At 36.8% G+C, this 19,092-nt stretch overlaps 4 protein-coding genes and 1 long non-coding RNA gene across 7 annotated transcripts in view; all 5 read right to left on the reverse strand.

Annotated features, from left to right (window-relative positions):
- Positions 1-860: 860 nt before the first annotated feature.
- LOC137735225 (flotillin-like protein 4) lies at positions 861-3,751 on the reverse strand. Its single transcript, XM_068474670.2, has 2 exons — positions 2,727-3,751; positions 861-1,656 (listed from the first exon to the last, which is right to left on the reverse strand). The coding sequence occupies exons 1-2, from the start codon at positions 3,657-3,659 to the stop codon at positions 1,060-1,062; spliced, it is 1,530 nt and encodes a 509-aa protein (XP_068330771.2). The 5' UTR covers positions 3,660-3,751; the 3' UTR covers positions 861-1,059.
- Positions 3,752-5,670: 1,919 nt separating this feature from the next.
- LOC137734956 (flotillin-like protein 4) lies at positions 5,671-8,440 on the reverse strand. Its single transcript, XM_088686652.1, has 2 exons — positions 7,511-8,440; positions 5,671-6,300 (listed from the first exon to the last, which is right to left on the reverse strand). The coding sequence occupies exons 1-2, from the start codon at positions 8,438-8,440 to the stop codon at positions 5,713-5,715; spliced, it is 1,518 nt and encodes a 505-aa protein (XP_088542778.1). The 3' UTR covers positions 5,671-5,712.
- Positions 8,441-8,927: 487 nt separating this feature from the next.
- Positions 8,928-11,137, reverse strand: LOC137731584 (flotillin-like protein 4). The gene is made up of 2 exons (XM_088686653.1): positions 10,198-11,137; positions 8,928-9,440 (listed from the first exon to the last, which is right to left on the reverse strand). The coding sequence occupies exons 1-2, from the start codon at positions 11,122-11,124 to the stop codon at positions 8,928-8,930; spliced, it is 1,440 nt and encodes a 479-aa protein (XP_088542779.1). The 5' UTR covers positions 11,125-11,137.
- A 1,734-nt stretch (positions 11,138-12,871) lies between these two features.
- Positions 12,872-19,092, reverse strand: part of LOC137731575 (small ribosomal subunit protein uS17) — an 18,846-nt gene continuing 12,625 nt past the window's right edge. Inside the window, exons 1-6 of one of the 2 annotated variants that reach the window (XM_088686657.1) lie at positions 14,523-14,636; positions 14,393-14,433; positions 14,115-14,215; positions 13,431-13,575; positions 13,260-13,349; positions 12,872-13,136 (exon numbers count right to left, since the gene is read on the reverse strand). In XM_088686657.1, coding sequence (XP_088542783.1) covers positions 13,046-13,136; positions 13,260-13,349; positions 13,431-13,575; positions 14,115-14,215; positions 14,393-14,433; positions 14,523-14,534 — 480 coding nt within the window. In that variant the 5' untranslated portion in view covers positions 14,535-14,636 and the 3' untranslated portion in view covers positions 12,872-13,045. Of the gene's footprint in view, positions 13,137-13,259; positions 13,350-13,430; positions 13,576-14,114; positions 14,216-14,392; positions 14,434-14,522; positions 14,637-19,092 lie in introns of those variants that run through there. The other variant, XM_088686656.1, reaches the window with a different exon arrangement.
- On the reverse strand, positions 16,579-18,571 carry LOC137744694 (uncharacterized). Of its 2 annotated transcripts, XR_015957113.1 has the most exons (7): positions 18,433-18,571; positions 17,999-18,305; positions 17,765-17,836; positions 17,238-17,324; positions 16,946-17,130; positions 16,809-16,865; positions 16,579-16,723 (listed from the first exon to the last, which is right to left on the reverse strand). It is a non-coding gene; the product is annotated as an uncharacterized LOC137744694 (long non-coding RNA). The 2 variants fall into 2 exon arrangements; XR_015957112.1 differs by having other exon boundaries at positions 17,999-18,571.

Genomic DNA, 19,092 nt, shown 5'->3' on the forward strand with positions numbered 1-19,092 from the left:
AACGTGAGGGAAATGTTGCGCACGCATTCTCTTTTTCTTTTTCTATCTTCTCAATCGATTGAACAAACGAATTGACAATTGAACTACCCAAATGAAAAATGAAAGTGTGTAAAATAGCAATAAAATTGTGCGGAATTCACTTTTTGAGGAATTTTGAACCATGTGATTTATAGTATTGAGCGATCGTTAAATTAAACATAAATAAATAAAAATAAAAATCAAACGGTTATCAAGTTTTTTAACATATGAATACATAAGTTCATAACATAATTAATTGATAATATCATAAAGCAGTGTGCCCATTACTGGTAGTGTAATCAATCATACATTATGTGTTAGGTAGGAGGAAGTTGGGACCACCAAGAGATTGTGTTTGTGTTTGGACGAGGGGGAGCAATGCAACAAATATAATAAGTAGATTTCATAAATCTCCATCTCCAAATTTGGGGTGGAATCCAACTCCAGAAATTGGATAAGGATATTGTTATACCTTTTCATAGGATGTCTTAGATTTTAGGACTCACCATGATGCCTACAAAGATTTAGACTGAAAATGGTATTTTGTAGCCAAGCTAGCCCTAGCCATGTTTCTACTGCTAAAAGCAGGAAATGCAACTTTTGGAAGGCTAATACTTTTCTTCATTCCCAATAAGAAGGAAAGTACGCATACTATTTAACGTGTCATTATTTTATTGTACAAATGTTATAATTAGAATCATTTATTTTTGTTCTCATCGTTTATATATCATATTTTAAAAAGAAAAAATTTGATATGAAAACTGTTTGGTCATCCATATTAACTTTAGCATGTTAGAGAAAATAGTTGAAGCAGAGCAGGCATATATTTTGCACCCGAATAATTAAGCAAATACCAAAAAGGTTCCACACATGTATCATGGACCAACTGGTTATGCAAATAATATCACTGTCAACAAATAAAATAGCAATTAACTAATAAAAGAACAGAAAATAAACACGAAACTATTTATATCATCTCAACTGATCACATGTACCATCTTGGCTAGATGGTAGTACTTTTGATGGAACACAATTCAGAGTTCAGTTGCTATCGAGAGTCGAGTTGGTGGAAGGACAATTGGACAAAGTGCCCATCCAAGCTGGTGGCTTCATGCCAGTTTGTTCATGAACTGTATTGAACAATGGTGGCAATGCCTTGTAAACACCAGCAATCTCCTTCATAGCGCCGTTGGCACCACTGTCACCGCCTTCCCCACCGTTATTAGTCCAAATGCTAATCTTCGGCTGAAGACCACGCACGGCTTCAGCATTGATCTTAGCAATTTCTTGAAACATGCCACTGTTGATCATCATATAGTCCCTCATGGCTGCATAGTTGCCTCCAAGCGCGTCCCAAAGGGAGCGTAGATATGCGCCTTGGGCTTGTCCGAGGGCCATGAGTCCCTCAGCCTCTTTTTGCTTTGCATAACATTCTGCATCAGCAGCTTGTTGACGAGCATAGAGCTCCGCCTCTGTCGCCTTCTTCTTCGCATAAAAGTCTCCATCGGCAGCTTGTTGACGAGCAAAGAGATGTGCCTCTGCAGTTGCTTTTTGTGCCTCAGCCTCTTTCTCTCTTTGGTAAAGAATTGCATCCGCAGCTTTTTGTTCTCTGTAGAACTCCGAATTTGCCGATTGCACCTTTGTTTCGCATATGAATAATGGTGCTAAATCAAGATCTGATCTTATGTGCATGCATGTAATAGTAATAGAAGAAAAGCGAAACCATATATATGTGCTCTATAGTTAGTACATAAAAAGTGCACGAACTTAATTTCTCGTGTGTGCAAATAATACTCCATGAGTCCACATGTATAAGTTATGCAATGCACTTTAACCCTAGTTGGCATGTTTGGGGTCCCTGCTATCAAATTCTTCTGCAAACAAGTCATAAGATTGAAACTTGAAAGTGCTTCTTGAAGTACATTCCCAAAGCATGAAAAGTGCACTTCTAGTTATCTGACATAACTCCTTAATAACTTTAATATTTATGTGAAAACGCTTTTAGTCATTTCAAAAACATTTTTAAACATGTCGGTGTTGTAATTAATACAAGGAGACCAATACATGCACTTCAAAATCAGCTCATACTAATACATGCATTTTAGATAAAAAGTGCAAGAACCTATGCCACAAATGGTGCAAATAAAACTCCAAAAGTAAGACATATATAACACACACACACACATACACATATATAAATCCTGCAATTTAGACACCCTGGTTTTGTGCATTTGTGCTTACTAAAACTCTCTACACTGTCAAAGGTGCAATGAGAGAATAAACCTTAAAGCAAAGTAATAAGTTAATTAAAAAGCTACCTTATATGTTAAGGTTTCACCGAATTTCAGAGCTCAGATTGCTATTAAAAAGACAAGCATATTGGAATAATGCTACAATAAATCAACGATGTAGCTAGGTAATAAGTAATACATTTGGATGACTAAATAATGATTTTTGGTAAGGATATCTTCAAATGAAGATTAAGAAATTCAATGGTTCGACTATATGAAATTTCTATTTGTACGTAGGAGAATGAGATCATCAAAAAAAAAAAAAAAACAAGTATTATCCTTAGTAAATTATGATCAAATAACACTAGTTAACATAACTTTTTCATCCCAATCCGAAAATATGACACCAATTAATTTGCATCTATATATATTCAATTTATTTGTTTAGAAGGAAAAAGAAACAAGCAGAAGACGCACCTTGGTTTCATACTTAACACTGGCCTCAGTCAATAACTCAGCCTTAAGCTTCTCCGTCCTAGTCAAGGCATTCATCCTCTCCACCTCCTTTTGCAACTCCGCCTCTCTCAACGCCACCGCCTTCGAAGCCTCCACCTCCGCCACATGCGCCTCCTTTGCCCACCCAGCTTTCTTCTTTGCCAGCTCAGCATTGGCCTTCGCCACCTCAGCCTCCCTAATATTCTCAAACACCTTCACCTCCGCCCTCGTCTTAATCTCCTCCATTTTCCCCTCTCCCTCCCTCTGCGTCCTAAAAATCTTCGTCTCTGCATCAATCTTGGCCGCGTTCTGCAGCGTCAACCCCTCCCTTTCTTTTGACCCTATCTCGCCTTTCTTCTTCGCCTCCGCCACATCAACCCTAGCCTTGTTCGCCGCCTCCATCTGTATCTTCTGCCCCAAGTAGCTAAAATACTCATGCCCACGGACGTCCACCAACTGTTTGACATTTGCATTGTAAATCAAAAGCCCGAATTGATTCAATTCCAACTGAACCTTGTCAAACACCTCTTTCTTAAATTCTTTGGTCCCTTTGAACACGTCCTCCATCGTCATCGAGGCGGCCAGAACGCGGGTCTCGCCCTCAATGATGCCCTGGACGAGGTCTTTGACGTGGCTGGAGAGCTGATCGTGGCGGCAGAGGAGCTTAGCGTACTTGTGGAGGCTGGGCACGTCGTCGACGCGGGGACCGATAGTGAAGACGGCGGGGAGGATGAAGGGGAGCTTTTCGGAGCTCATGGCTTGGACTTCGAAGGTGTAGTTGACGGGGGACATGTCGAAGACGCTGCAGGATTGGCCGGGCATAATCCATGCCTTCTTTGCAAGCTTGACGTCATCGATTCCGACTCCGGTGATCACTAAATACTCTGAAGCGTTCGCAACTCTGTACCACAACATGGTTACGCACGTACGTTCTTCTTTGTTCTTTGTTTGTGGGCAGCAGTGCTTAGGGCTAGGATTTTGAAATCTTGGCCGAAAATTTTAACTGTAATTGGACTAGCTAGGGTTTTTTTCTTTTATAGGTAATGCACATCGAAACTTAATTAATAATTCAATCATCTATAAACATTATCCCTTAAATAAAGAGTTAGGGTTTGGATGGACTTGTGACTCCGAATATATAGTTTCTCATTGTAATTAGACCTCTAATGTAGGAAGAAGACCAGAGAAATATACCACAAACCAAGGAAGGATATAGCAAGGAGGAGCATTCCTAAAAAGATTGCACTTTCTTATTCTTTTCTTTATATATACTGGTATATGAAATTTTTTATTTTTGTTTTTGAAATAGAAGGGGAGATGAAGAGAGTGATAGAGAATGTGGGAGTGGGAAGTTTTTATTTTTTATTTTTTTATTTTTAATTAGAGATATGTTAGAATTACATATAGGTGATACTTTGAAGAAAAAAAAAGTAAAATTTGGTTGTGTAAAATTACATTTCTGCCTCATATCTCTTATTCATGTTCTGTTTAATTAGAGGGTTAAACTAGTAATTTCATAAGGTTTTGGTTGACAATTAGTGTTTTATTAATTAGTATAGATATATAAATAATCTATCACCCGTGTACTGGGGATGTAATTCAATTTGGAGTTTTTTTTTCTTATTCTAAGCAAAAAATAAAAAATAAAAAGAAGAAAAAAATAAATACATTACTGTAGCTGATAATAGGAGAAAAAAGTGGAGTGTGGAAAGGGGGGTTTTTGGGGTTGGGGTGGGGGTGGGGGAGCCGCCTGGCGCGAGTTAGGTTTTTTATGGTTTTTTAATATTTGTTCTTATTATTAAATAAAATTAATGGATGATTTTTTATTAAAACGTAATTTGAAACTTTTTTTATTAATTTTTATTTTATTAATATGTAGCTTAGATATATATTATTAGGTTTAGAAAAAGAGTTAGGGTTTGGATGGACTTTTGACACCGAATATATAGTTTCTCATTGTAATTAGACCTCTAATATAGGAAGGAGACCAGTGAAATATAACAAACCAAGGATTTCACTATTTAATTAGCAGTTGGAATCGGATAAACTGCTAATTGACCTATTAATTTGCAGTCCGCAGGTATGAGTAACACTAGGAGAGATTTTTCAGTGTGACCGTCACACGAGGTGATACACCACATGTCTTTATATAAATAGTGTGATATGTATGTTAAAAGGTTAATAACTTAAAAAATAAAAAATTTCACCACTTACATAAAAACAAATGATATATCATCCGTGTTCCCGTCACAACTAAAAATTTCTCCTCACACTAGATCAAAGTAGAGGATAATAGCTGATCCGTATTACGTGGTCAACTATAATATCCCTTAGCATTTTCATTTGAACTGTTCAAAACCTGTTCTTTTTCCTTTTTGTTTTAAAATAAATAAAATTACTTGATCTTTTCATAAAATTACAAATGTTATTAGAATATTATCTGTCCTATAACTTAAGGGTGTACTGTAATCTCCTAATTAATGCTAGTTTAATTATTTGCTGTAAATTATAGTGCACCCAGTTTTATATGACAGCATGGTTGTGTGTTTCACGTAAATGAGTGACCTTGTTTGATAGAATTGTTGGAGTATATTGATCTGACATGGATCAGCGGTGGCTGAGATATATTCACTCGCCTGTGGATGACTGACTCAAGCATTGTTCCGAGAAATTATTGCTTACAAGAATTTTAAGATTGGAAAGGTTGGAGAGGGAGGGTGGCATGGCCCCAGAGAAGTTACGGTGGTAGAGATCCAAGCGTGCTTAGGGCTACCATTCCCTATATATAATATATACATCCGCGCGAGACTCAGAAACACCAACAAATACTTCTTATCAGTCACTAAAACAAAATCCTCACTGATCACTAAATACAAGAAAATCTGCAATATCATTAGCTCTAAATTAATGCGTGATAGTCCATGATCCGACAGTGATGTAGTACTTTCGATTGAACACAATTCAGAGTTCAGTTGCTATCGAGAGTCGAGTTGGTGGTAGGAGAATTGGACAAAGTGCCCATCCAAGCCGGTGGCTTCATGCTAGTTTGTTCATGAACTGTATTGAACAGTGGTGGCAACGCCTTGTAAACACCAGCAATCTCCTTCATAGCCCCATTGGTACCACCCTCCCCGCAGCCATTCGTCCAAATGCTAATCTTTGGCTTTAGACCACGCACCGCTTCAGCATTGATCTTAGCAACTTCTTGAAGCATGCCACTCTTGATCATCATAAAGTCCCTGATAGCTGCATAGTTGCCTCCGACTGGGTCCAGAAGAGAGAGCAGATATGTGCCTTGGGCGTGTCCGAGGGCCATGAGTCCCTCAGCCTCTTTTTTTCTTGCATAACATTTTGCATCAGCAACTTGTTGACGAGCATAGAGCTCTGCCTCCGTCGCTTTTTTCCTGGCATAAAAGTCTCCATCAGCAGCTTGTTGACGGGCATAGAGTTGTGCCTCTGCAGTTGCTTTTTGTGCCTCAGCCTCTTTCTCTCTTTGGTAAAGAACTGCATCCGTAGCTTTTTGTTCTTTGTAGAACTCCGAATTTGCCAATTGCACCTTTGTTTCACATATGAATGTGTTGTTAAATCAAGCTCTGATCTTATGCTTTATGCTAATAAATTGTTAAGCTAAGCTTTTGTGCATACATGTAATTGTAATACGAGAAAAGTAAAGCCTTATGAGGCATTAGTACATAAAAGTGCATGAAACTAACTTATTTCTCAAGTGCAAATAATATAACATGATACCCTCTGCTCATAGAAATCACAACAAAACTTTTATTAAAATTTCAAATGCATACTTTCAGAAAATACTTAAAAGCGCTTTTTGAATATATAAGCATAAAAAAGTCACAAAAACACGTTCAGAACTATTTTTAATTAGCGTAATGTTAAGAAAACAAAATTTGTAAACTAAATCATTTCAAAACATTCTCCCACAAAATTATAATTAATATGGGGAAGCAATTCAAAACTTGCTGCATCAGTACATAAAAGTGAAAAGAACCTGCTACAAGTCAATTAATCCTCCAAAAGTCAACATATACAAGTTCTTCAAGTTTTATGCTCTCTCTCTAGATTATCATATCTCAATGGAATGGAATAAAATCTACGCAAAATTAAACTAGAAGCAACTAATAAAGCTACCACTTACCAGTATCAGAAAAGAAAAGAAAAACTAATCAAGCTACCTTAAGGTACAAACAGGCATTCATCTGTTACTCCATATTTGTGTTGGATCCCAATCATGCATAAGCTTTGAAAATAGGTTAAACAGTTACAGCTTTCTTAGAAAAAAGTAAAAGCCCTTATTACTGTTTCACCTATTTTCAAAGCTCATGATTACGATGCAACACAAAACATATGAAAATAATAAATCAATGCACTAATGCTACAGTACTAAACCAAATTTAACAATCGTCGATCTATCATTGTATTGTTCTTCATGCGTATTTACACATAAATTATCAACTATATATAGCATAATATTGTGATTTTGGTCACATATTTTTTCATAGTTGCGTAAATATAATTATTGTTCTCTTAGTCACCAATGTTCAAAGATTAATGGTCACTTCTGATTCATCTTTAAATTTAATATTAAAGGTTGAGAGTAATCATTAAAAACACTTCATTTAATCTCAAGATTAATATTAAATTTAAAGATAAATGACTATAATACATTTCTGTAGGATTACCAACTTAATTTGCATTGTGCATTCAATTTTACTTTGTTTTGTAAGAAAACAGAAAACCACAGGACGCACCTTGGTTTCATACTCAACATTGGCCTCAGTCAATAACTCGGCCGTAAGCTTCTCCTTCCTAGTCAAGGCATTCATCCTTTCTACCTCCTTTTGCAACTCCGCCTCCCTTAAGGCCACCGCCTTCGAAGCCTCCACCTCCGCCACGTGCGCCTCCTTGGTCCACCCGGCCTTCTTCTTCATCAGATCAGCATCGGCCTCCGCCACCTCAGCCTCCCTCACATTCTCAAACACCTTCACCTGCGTCCTTGTCCTAATCCCCTCCATCTTCTCCTCTCCCTCCCTCTTCGTCCTAAAAATCTTCGTCTCCGCATTAATCTTAGCCGCGTTCTGCAGCGTCAGCCCCTGCCTCTCTTTTGACCCAATCTCCCCGTTCTTCTTCGCCTCCGCCACGTCAACCCTAGCCTTATTCGCCGCCTCCGTTTGTATCTTCTGCCCCAAGTAACTAAAATACTCTTGCCCCGGAGCGTCCACCAACTGTTTGACATTTGCATTGTATATCCACAGCCCGAATTGATTCAATTCCAACTGTACCTTGTCAAACACCTGTTCCTTAAACTCTTTGGTCATCTTAAACACGTCCTCCATTGTCATTGAGGCAGCGAGAACCCGCGTCTCACCCTCGATGATGCCCAGGACAAGGTCTCTCACATTGTTGGAGAGCTGATCGTGGCGGCAGAGGAGCTTGGCGTACTTGTGGAGGCTGGGCATGTCGTCGGTGTGGGGTCCGATGGTGAAGACGGCGGGGAGGGTGAAGGGGAGCATTTCCGAGCTCATGGCTTGGACTTGGAAGGCGTAGTTGACGGGGGTCATGTCGAAGACGGTGCAGGTTTGGCCGGGCATAATCCATGCCTTCTTTGCAAGCTTGATGTCTTCGATTCCGACGCCGGTGATCACTAGATACTCTGAAGCGTTCGCAACTTTGTACCACATGGTCGCGTACGTTTGTTGTTCTTTTGTTTGTAGGCAGCAGAGATGAGGGTTATGATTTGAGAACTAAGACGAAAGAAGCAGTAATAGGACCAGCTAGGGTTTTTATTAGGATTTGGGTGTTCAACAAAAACAGCGATAAGGGTGATGATTTGAGATCTTGGGCGTAAGTTGTGTAACCGACCTATTAATTTGCAGTTGGTACTTCCAGTGATGAGTAACACAATTTCGATCGAAGTAGCGATAATAGCTCCTCCGAATCAGAATCGTCATTTGAATTCTTAATACATATTCTTTTACATTTTATTTTTAATTTAATATAGGCCACGTAATTATGATATGAAAAATGTAGTAAGTGTACATAATATATTCATTCCACAAAAAACTATATACAAATTTGAAATCCCACATATATTTCTCACAATTATTCAACACATGAGACAGAGAAGAATCTGAGATTGGTAAAAGTACTTTTAACTCAATTGAGAGTTTAGTTGCTAGAATGGGAATTGTCCAAAGTGCCCATCCAAGCCGGAGGTGACATGCCGGTTTGTTCATGAACCGTCTTGAACAACGGTGGCAACATCTTGTAAACTCCGGAAATCTCCTTCATAGCCCCATTTGCACCACCATCACCACCCTCTCCCCCGCCATTAGTCCAAATACTGATTTTCGGCTGAAGCCCGCGCACGGCCTCGGCGTTGATCTTAGCAATTTCTTGAAACATGCCACTATTGATCATCATAAAGTCTCTCATGGCTGCATAGTTGCCTCCAACTGCATCCAAAAGGTGACGTAGATATGCACCTTGAGCTTGTCCAAGGGCCATGAGTCCCTCGGCCTCTTTTTTCTTTGCATAAAATTCTCCATCGGCAGCTTGTTGACGTGCATAGAATTCTGCCTCTGCCAATGCCTTTTTGGCATCTGCCTCCTTCTCCCTTTGGTAAAGAATTGCCTCTGAGGCTTTTTGTTTGTTGTATAACTCCCAATTCGCCTCTTGTACCTTTAATTTGTTTATAAACACTGTTGTTAGATAAAGCTTTGACACAATAAACTTTACTAATCTATACATGGATTTGGAATTAATGGATATAAGCAAAGCGAAGGAATATGTCTTATCAACAAAAAAAAAAAAAAAAAAAGAACAAAAAGAAAAAAAAAAAAAGAAAAAAACAAAAAGACTTTTGAAACTCCAATATGCATGTATTTAGTTTGTTAATTAGATAATGTAGGTTGAGATAGTGGAGGAGTAAAAAATATGCATGTATTTTGTTTGTTAATTAACTGACATAACTTGAGACAGTGGCAAACTCAAGATTTCATATTAGAGTGCGTCTAACAAATTCTAAACCAAAACATCATATAGATAAGTTATATGTTCCAAAACCAAGTATCACCAACTCATGTTGAGAAGCTTCAAGAACATACCAAAGAAAATTGAGATTAAGAGATAAACCAGATATCAATAGTAATCAATGGTAATCAATAGTATAAGATACAGAGGATTAGATAGATATCTCATCAAGATTAATTACTACTCACTTAACTTAAGCGAGATTTAAGAGTAGAAAGATAAGAAATGATGGACTAACTAGAATTAATAAAAAAATAAAAGCAAGTTTAGAGGAATTTAATGTAAAAAAAGGAATTGTTTATTATGAGGATTCGTCATTTTGCATTTTGTAAATTTTTCGTTATAAAAGAATGCATGATGATTTTTTTAGAGTTTAAATAGTAGATCGTCACATAAAATTAGACACCTTTGTTTCATACTCAACGCTGGCCTTACTCAAAAACTCAGCCTTGAGCTTCTCCGTCATAGTCAAGGCATTCATCCTCTCAACCTCCGTTTGCAACTCCGCATCCCTCAATGCCACTGCCTTTGCAGCCTCCACCTGCGCCACCTGCGCCTCTTTCGCCCACCCGGCCTTCTTCTTCGCCAGCTCAGCATTTGCCTCGGCCACCTCAGCCTCCCTTACATTCTCATACACCTTCACCTCCGCCTTCACCTTAATCTCCGCCATCCTCCCCTCCCCCTCTCTCTTCGTCCCATATATCTTAGTCTCCGCGTCAATCTTAGCCGCGTTCTGCAATGTCTCCCCCTCCCTCAGCTTCGACCCTATCTCCCCCTTCTTCTTTGCCTCCGCCACATCAACCCTTGCTTGATTCGCCGCCTCCATCTGTGTCTTCTGCCCCAAGTAACTAAAATACTCATGCCCTGGGACATCCACCAGCTGTTTGACATTTGCATTATATATCAAAAGCCCAAACTGGTTAAGTTCCAACTGAACCTTCCCAAACACCTCTTGCTTAAACTCTTTGGTCCCCTTAAACACCTCCTCCATGGTCATCGAGGCCGCGAGAACACGCGTCTCGCCTTCTATGATTCCCTGGACAAGCTCTTTGACGTGGCTGGAGAGCTTGTCATGGCGGGAAATGAGCTTGGCGTACTTGTGGAGGCTTTCCATGTCGTCAATGCGTGGGCCGATGGTGAAGACGGCGGGGAGCATGAAGGGAAGCTTTTCTGAGCTCATGGCTTGGACTTCGAAGGTATAGTTAACCGGGGACATGTCGAAGATTATGAACGACTGGCCGGGAAGGATCCATGCCTTCTTTGCTAGCTTTATGTCGTCGATTCCGACCCCCGTGATCACCAGATACTCTGAAGGGCTTGCAACTCTATACATTTTAGTTCTTGTTTACTTAAGCAATGGCAAGAGATATGGTATGAGTGAAGGGAAAGGAGCAGAGGTATTTATATATAGAGAAATGCACAAGAGAAATAATTTATGTAAGCTGATATCAATTTTCTCAACGGTTACTTCGAAGCTGGTATCGACTTGGAATTTTGGGTAAACCTTGCTTTGATAATGTCAATGGAGAAAAATGGGTTGTCACTTCAGAGGAAATTGCATGCTACTTGCTTCTTCTTTCCTTCATTCTCAGCTTTTAAATGATTTTTTTTTTTTTTCAATACAAGACGTCAACGGATCGATTTCGGATCGGATTATATTACCCGTTTATTTTAACGGATTTAACATAACATAATCTGTTAAGATATCAAATATGTTACAAAAAACGACACAAACACGAAAAACACGACATGATTGCGAGGACTTACAAGACAACGTGATTCAATTGACAAATTTGGCAAATTCTTTAGTTTATCTAGTTTTTGGTTGTGCGTCCGCTACAATCTTGTTCTTGTTGAGGTCGTTCTCGTTACCATATTGGCAAATGCAGCTGGCAAGGCAACCATTAGAAGAGGTGCCGTACGGTACGGACAAACTATGGTCCTTCAATTCATTTAAGCAAAAAATTTGTAGTTACTTAAGCGACTTCTGTGCGCTAAATTTTTGTCAAATTTGAAACTTGTCATGGTTGTCATAGGGCAATTGATCATTTTAATGTCTTGTGTATGTATGCTTTGTTTTGTTTTTTGTTATTTTGATGAAAGAATATTGCAAAGGCTCGACCCGAAGACTTCCCTTGTAGGGTTGCGTCTTAGACAATTGGATTTTGCCCTTACGGTACGGCCTTGGAAAACTGGCATATATACTATATCATTCCAAGAGGTTGCATATGGCCACTTTTTTGGGATCATCTTCTTCCCTCCTCTCCTCTTAACACTCATTTGTGTCCCATTGTCTTTATATAAAAATCAATATAAGTTGTTAACAAAACTTAATCACAACCGTTCAAGTAGAAAGAGAGAAAAGGGAGATGGTGAGATTGGAATGTTTTCGTGTGCGGACAATTCGTCCACCTGGTCCGAAGACTAAATCTTTAAACTATATGATATAAAAGTTGATGATCTTCAGTGAACATGTTTATTTCTTATTGATGACACTGACACATCATTTAATTTGTAAATTTAGTCAACAAATATGATCTATGTAGCGTTCCTCTATATTTATAAAGAACAATTGGATTTGGAGAACAAAAGGCGCAAGGCATAACACCTTGGGAAAGGAGTTGGATGTGCAGCATTCCCTACCAACACCAACTATTGGAATCGTTACGCCGACAAAATTGTAAACAAAATTCATAACTGAAAAATCAAGGCATATTGAAGAAAATGAGAGGAGAAACTCATCCAACTTGAAGGTCGATGCATGCAAAACAAAAAAATTAAGAGTTTCATTCGTGTCTAACTCCTTCAAACTCCCTCAAAACAAAAAATCATTCATGTCTACATCCTCTACCCTCATACGTACCATAAATGATATGAGTATTCCCATCAAATTCAAATTCAATCGTCGACACTAAACGATCTAAAAACACATACCCATGACAACCGTTAGAAATATCGGTGTAAACGCGATGGCAGTAGCATGGCACTAGACTAGCTACTAAATAATTGACTGCACTAAATTGGCAATCAATTTGGCAGAGACCCGTCACCCACACAATCGCAACAATATGAATACAAAATGATAAAGGGATAGTAAAATTCATGATAATGGTTCAACAAAAACCTTAATTCACCGTACACGGACCGAATATTTTAAAAGTAAATAAAATGCCAAAAAACAGTTCATCTGTCAAGAGTAGCTCAATCTAAATGCACTTCTTGCACAAAAGTAAAACTAACATACTTCTCAGATATCATATTCCAGTGAATGCTTTCTTCCCAGTTCCAGATGAACCGGCTGGAGTCACCTTCAACACATTAAACCTCACTGTCTTTGACAATGGCCTACAAAATTCAGAGAGAATCACTGATTAAACAAAAGATAAATTGACGACTAATGGGTAAAACAAACTAAAGCATAAGAAACCAATCGTAATGGTTTAACAAGCAACATGCATAAAATCTAACCTGCACTGGCCAATAATGACATAATCTCCCTCTTTCACACGGAAGCAAGGTGAAACGTGAGCCGGAATGTTTGAGTGCCTTTTCTCGTATCTAGAAATAAGTGAAAAATTAATTATCCTCTTGTTAAGAAACAGAACAGAACTTCACTTTCTCATAGTAATTTAGCCTCACCTCTGGTATTTTTTAATATAATGAAGGTAGTTGCGGCGAACAATAATGGTCCTTGACATCTTGGCACTGTGGCAAGTACCAGAGAGAATACGACCCCTGATGGAGACGTTGCCAGTGAAAGGGCACTTCTTGTCAATGTATGTTCCTGCAGTAACATGCAAGCAGTCCTTTCATGTAAAATATGACCACCAAACTTCAAATAACACATCATTCTACCATTTACAACTACAAAACCACTTCAAGCATTATTCACCTCCTGACATCACTCAACTCACTGGATCATCAAATGTACATGTCAAATGGCAACAAGCAACAATAAATTTCAAAGCATTCCACGGCATCTCTAAGTTATAGTACAAGCAAATGAACTGAGACGATACTACAATCCCACCAAAGAACACGAAGTATCACAGTTGTAAGATATTACTCATCATCTAGATATCCGAACTTTAGTCTCAGCTTAAAAAAGATGATAAATTTGTACACATTACACGAGTTCAATCAATCAGGGGTCCATGGATAATAATTAAACAACATAGCCCAAATGCTTGACAATGCAAATAATCTAATAAAAAGTAGGAAAATAGCTCTTTACATAACAATTTAAAGCAAACAAAAACCAAAAAAAATGAAAAACAACAATCGTAAAAGTAAACAGAGAAAAAACAAGAGATTAAAATATACCTTCGATAGCATCTCGGGGGGTCTTGAATCCCAACCCAACACTCTTCCAGAAGCGATTGCCTCCCTTTCCAGGCCTCTTTCCCTTCCCTGTCTTCTTTGAGCTGCAAATATTCATAATATCCACATATATTATATACCCATTAATCTTAATATTCATGTTATTATATAAAATAAATAAAAAGAACCATTTGATTTCAGCAGAAGCAGATGAACAAAAACACGAACCAAATCGAATTAAAAAGCTCGGAAAATATGAAATTTTGAAATCAATTGGTTACCTGAGGAAAACCTTGGGCTGCTTCAAGAAAGCCTTCTCGGTCTGCAACAAAAACAAGCACGAACGGATAGATTCAGAAAACAGCAAATTTAGAGAGAGAGAGAGAGACAGAGAGAGGGATCGGGATCTACCTGTTCCGCCATTTTGGAGCTGGTTCGAGAAAAATAATATATGTAGCTTAGATATATATTATTAGGTTTAGAAAAAGAGTTAGGGTTTGGATGGACTTGTGACACCGAATATATAGTTTCTCATTGTAATTAGACCTCTAATATAGGAAGGAGACCAGTGAAATATAACAAACCAAGGATTTCACTATTTAATTAGCAGTTGGAATCGGATAAACTGCTACTTGACCTATTAATTTGCAGTCCGCAGGTATGAGTAACACTAGTAGAGATTTTTCAGTGTGACCGTCACACGAGGTGATATACCACTTGTCTCTATATAAATGGTGGGATATGTATGTTAAAAGGTTAATAACTTAAAAATTAAAAATTTTCACCACTTACATAAAAACAAATGGTATACCATCCGTGTTCCCGTCACAACTAAAAATTTCTCCTAACACTAGATCAAAGTAGAGGATAATAGCTGATCCGTATTACGTGGTCAACTATAATATCCCTTAGCATTTTCATTTGAACTGTTCAAAACCTGTTTTTTTTCCATTTTGTTTTAAAATAAATAAAATTACTTGATCTTTTCATAAAATTACAAATGTTATTAGAATATTATCTGTCCTATAACTTAAGGGTGTACTGTAATCTCCTAATTAATGCTAGTTTGATTATTTGCTGTAAATTATAGTGCACCCAGTTTCATATGACAGCATGGTTGTGTGTTTCACGTAAATGAGTGACCTTGTTTGATAGAATTGTTGAAGTATATTGATCTGACATGGATCAGCGGTGGCTGAGATATATTCTTTGTCCACTCGCCTGTGGATGACTGACTCAAGCATTGTTTCAAAACCTGATCAAAACCTGTTTTTTTTCCATTTTGTTTTAAAATAAATAAAATTACTTGATCTTTTCATAAAACTAGCCTCTCTGCACGCACTAACGTGCGTGCGAGAGGCATTTTTGCATCACTGGCGCTACGCGCCTCAAAAATGTGTTGTTTTAAATATTCTTATATTTCTTAAGTGATTATTTTATAAATTGTGTTTGTGTCCATCACAACAATTTCTTATTATTTTCAATTTTTTATTATGTTCAATCATCTAACTTAGTCTTTTTGCACCTGCCCATTGTACCAAAAAATGAAATTTATGAATTGTACACTAACCAATCCACCCTTTTTTTTTTTTTTGCTTGCTAATTATTATGGTGTCTTTTTTTTTTTTTTTTTTTTGGCTGATAGAATTTGATTTCACGAAATGAGCTATACTTGATCATTATTATGACTTTGGTAATTAAGTTACTCAGTCTAGTTAGAATTTTGTTATCTCCATCAGTACCATTTTACCCTTATATATTGTACAGAAGAAGATCAAGAGTTAGGTTCCTTAAACTCTCATATAAAAAATAAAAAAATATGCTTAATTATTTAATGTTGTATAGAAAATATGAAATGATCAATATATTTTGTAACATGAGGATTAGTGGTTGTATTAAAAGGGTGCACAACAACATTTTTTTATTATGGTGGACAAAAAGGTATTATGGGCAATATTTGGCGTCATTCGAGCAGGTTGGCAGATCATTTGTTCAATGGTTGTGTGAATGGGATAGTTGATGCAGTTAGAGGAGTGAGTACATAATTATGGGTGTGCCATTTTGGGTTGGGACTGAGATGTTCAACATTAGAGCATGGACCAGGCTACGTAGTTCCAATTGCTTGAGTTGAAGAAAGGTTGATGAGATAATGGTGTTACCGTACAATCATCCCATCATTCCAAAGTGATAATGGTGTTATCGCATGCCATATTGTCACATTTGTTGAATAATTTAGGAGCATATATTCCATACAATTTGCACATATGTGAGTAATCTCTCATACATTTTTTACTATTTTTTCCTTTAAAACAACAACGAAGATAAAATGGGAAAACATATACTATTTATAAATAAAAAATTATGAAAATATGACATGTAATTTGATTTCTAAATACATATTGACAACACTTAATGTCCTTAAATCAAAATGTTTTAGATTCATAAGTTTTCAATCAAAGTCATAGGCTAGCTAGGGATGAACTCCTAATATATGAAGCAAAGCAAAATATGGACAACATGTACATATGTAAACATAGCGCCTACGTGTGAAATCAAAGCCATGCTTGCCACCCATTTGCTTGCACTTGATGCTTTAGATTTTCATGGTTAATCTGCAAGCAATGATGATAAAATAAGAAGTCTAACTATAATGCACAATCCCAACTATAAAGATTGTAAGCAACTTAACCTAAATACCTTTAAGTTTGACAATTTTCTCATGGCAATACTTTTACTCCAGTTACTTGTAGAATACTGAAAGATAAATATATTTGTCAAGTTTGAGGTAACAAATTGTAACCATATTTACAAAATTAAATAATAAGAAATATTACCTTAATCTTGTACTTCAACCTTTGTACTTTGAGACGGGTGTGATGTTTGTAAAACTGACAAAAAATGCAATTTTATTTATATTTGAAAATTGAATGCAATTTGAATTTATAGTATACTTTTGTATGAAAATAAGAGAAGACTTAACGTATTTAGAAAAGTTGTTTGGCCACTGTTAATCTTTTTTCTGCACCCATAAATTGTTTTATTTTATTTTATAATTTGAGATAATTAATTTGTAGAATGATATAAAGAATGCCATTAAAAATAAATAGGTAAGAAATGGTGTTGTACCTTATTTGTTGGACTTTATTCCAAATACGTATGATCTGAGGAGTTGTTGAAGGTTTTAATTCTTCCACAGCCTTTTTCATGCGCCACCTATATATTGAAGGTATATATAATGTTAGATTTCTTGTAACAAATTTGTATATAATTTAGGATACATACTGCTCATGCTTCTTCTTTTTCCACTCTTTGAGAATCAGTTGGCTTAGATCAGTAGATTTTACTCCGACAGATATCTCTCAACCAGGTGTAAAAATAGGTCTGTTTGAGATCTTATCAATAGGTTTCTTCTTCATTTTTTGTGGGTATTCTTGTAAATATCCTAAGAATGAAAACAAATAATTTTTAAAATTACGATAGCACACGTATAGCACATTAAGATAATCAAAAGTGAAACTCATAATCTGACCGGAATTTGTCAAAGCCTCCTCAAACAAAACCGAAAACAAAAACAAAAACTTACCCATTGCCAAAGCCTACTCAAGCCAAAAACAGAATGCCAAAATCAATTACATAGAAAACAAATTTCAAACCTCGTCACTTGTTTGTTCCACGATTGGTAAATTCCAGAGACTGATTTGTAGAAGAAATTCAATTCAATAATTCTGTGAAAATGCATGAGAAGATTAACAGTAAGGAATAAGGAGCACTGTGACAGAGAACAAAATACAAAAGTTTAATTAATAATTGAGAACTATGAAGGAGGAATTAAACTCAATTAACAGCAAAAAAAAAAAAAAAATTAAAATAAAATAAAATACACATACTTTATCGAATGACCAGTTCTTGTTGGTTTTTCACCAATTTCATCTTCTCCTCCGGGCTCCAGCAAAACAATTTCAATTTGCTATTTTCAGGTTCTTTTATTTTGTGCTCTACTTAGATCTCCTTCCGCAAAACTGCTTCCTCTCCCACGTTTGAATTGAAACACAAAGAGGAATTGAATTAAATTCCAATAAGCTCCCAAACAATTATATGGCATAGATGATAAATCAGTAAAAAGTGGAGAAAGGAAACCGACTTCACCCACAGAATCACCAGAGAGAAATAAACACCCAATCCTTGTTCATAAAGCTGCAAGATATGAAAACATAACTATGTGCTCATCTTAGAACCAAATTGTGTGACCCATTGAAAAAAACAAAAAGAATGAAAAGAGTGTAGTGTTCCAACAACTGCATGGAATTAGAGAAGAGCAAACCTGAGCGAGCAATGGCTTTAGTACCATCTTCTCTTCCTGCAAGATTTTTCAGATTTTTCTTTTCAGGTTCTTATTTTGTGTCCTTCTATATATCTCTCATCCACCAAAACTGCTCCTTTTTTCACGATTAGGGCGTTTCTTTTCCTCCTCAACCCACTTTGGCACTTTGCACGTTCTCTCCTTCCGCAAAACGGTTCCCGGTTAGACGCATAGCAGTTTCCGATCCATTACCCGTGTGCCTTCTCCGTGTTTTGTTTTGTTCCACTGATTTTACTGTCTTGTCCTCATTTTAAATATTACTTTCGTTTTTGCCTCATGACTTACGATTTTAACTCTATTTTATTTGTGTATTACAATTATAGTCCTTCTATATAGGAATGGGTTTGTGCTGTTTTTTTTTTTTTTGAAATAAGGGCATTCTTGGTATTTTATAAAACTTCACCAAACTGGGACTCTCACTTTATATATATAGATTACAAATGTTATTAGAATATTATCTGTCCTATAACTTAAGGGTGTACTGTAATCTCCTAATTAATGCTAGTTTAATTATTTGCTGTAAATTATAGTGCACCCAGTTTTATATGACAGCATGGTTGTGTGTTTCACGTAAATGAGTGACCTTGTTTGATAGAATTGTTGGAGTATATTGATCTGACA

The sequence above is a fragment of the Pyrus communis genome, chromosome 15 (assembly GCF_041283825.1).
Source record: "Pyrus communis isolate YQ-2024b chromosome 15, ASM4128382v1, whole genome shotgun sequence".
NCBI classification, from domain to species: Eukaryota; Viridiplantae; Streptophyta; class Magnoliopsida; order Rosales; family Rosaceae; genus Pyrus; species Pyrus communis.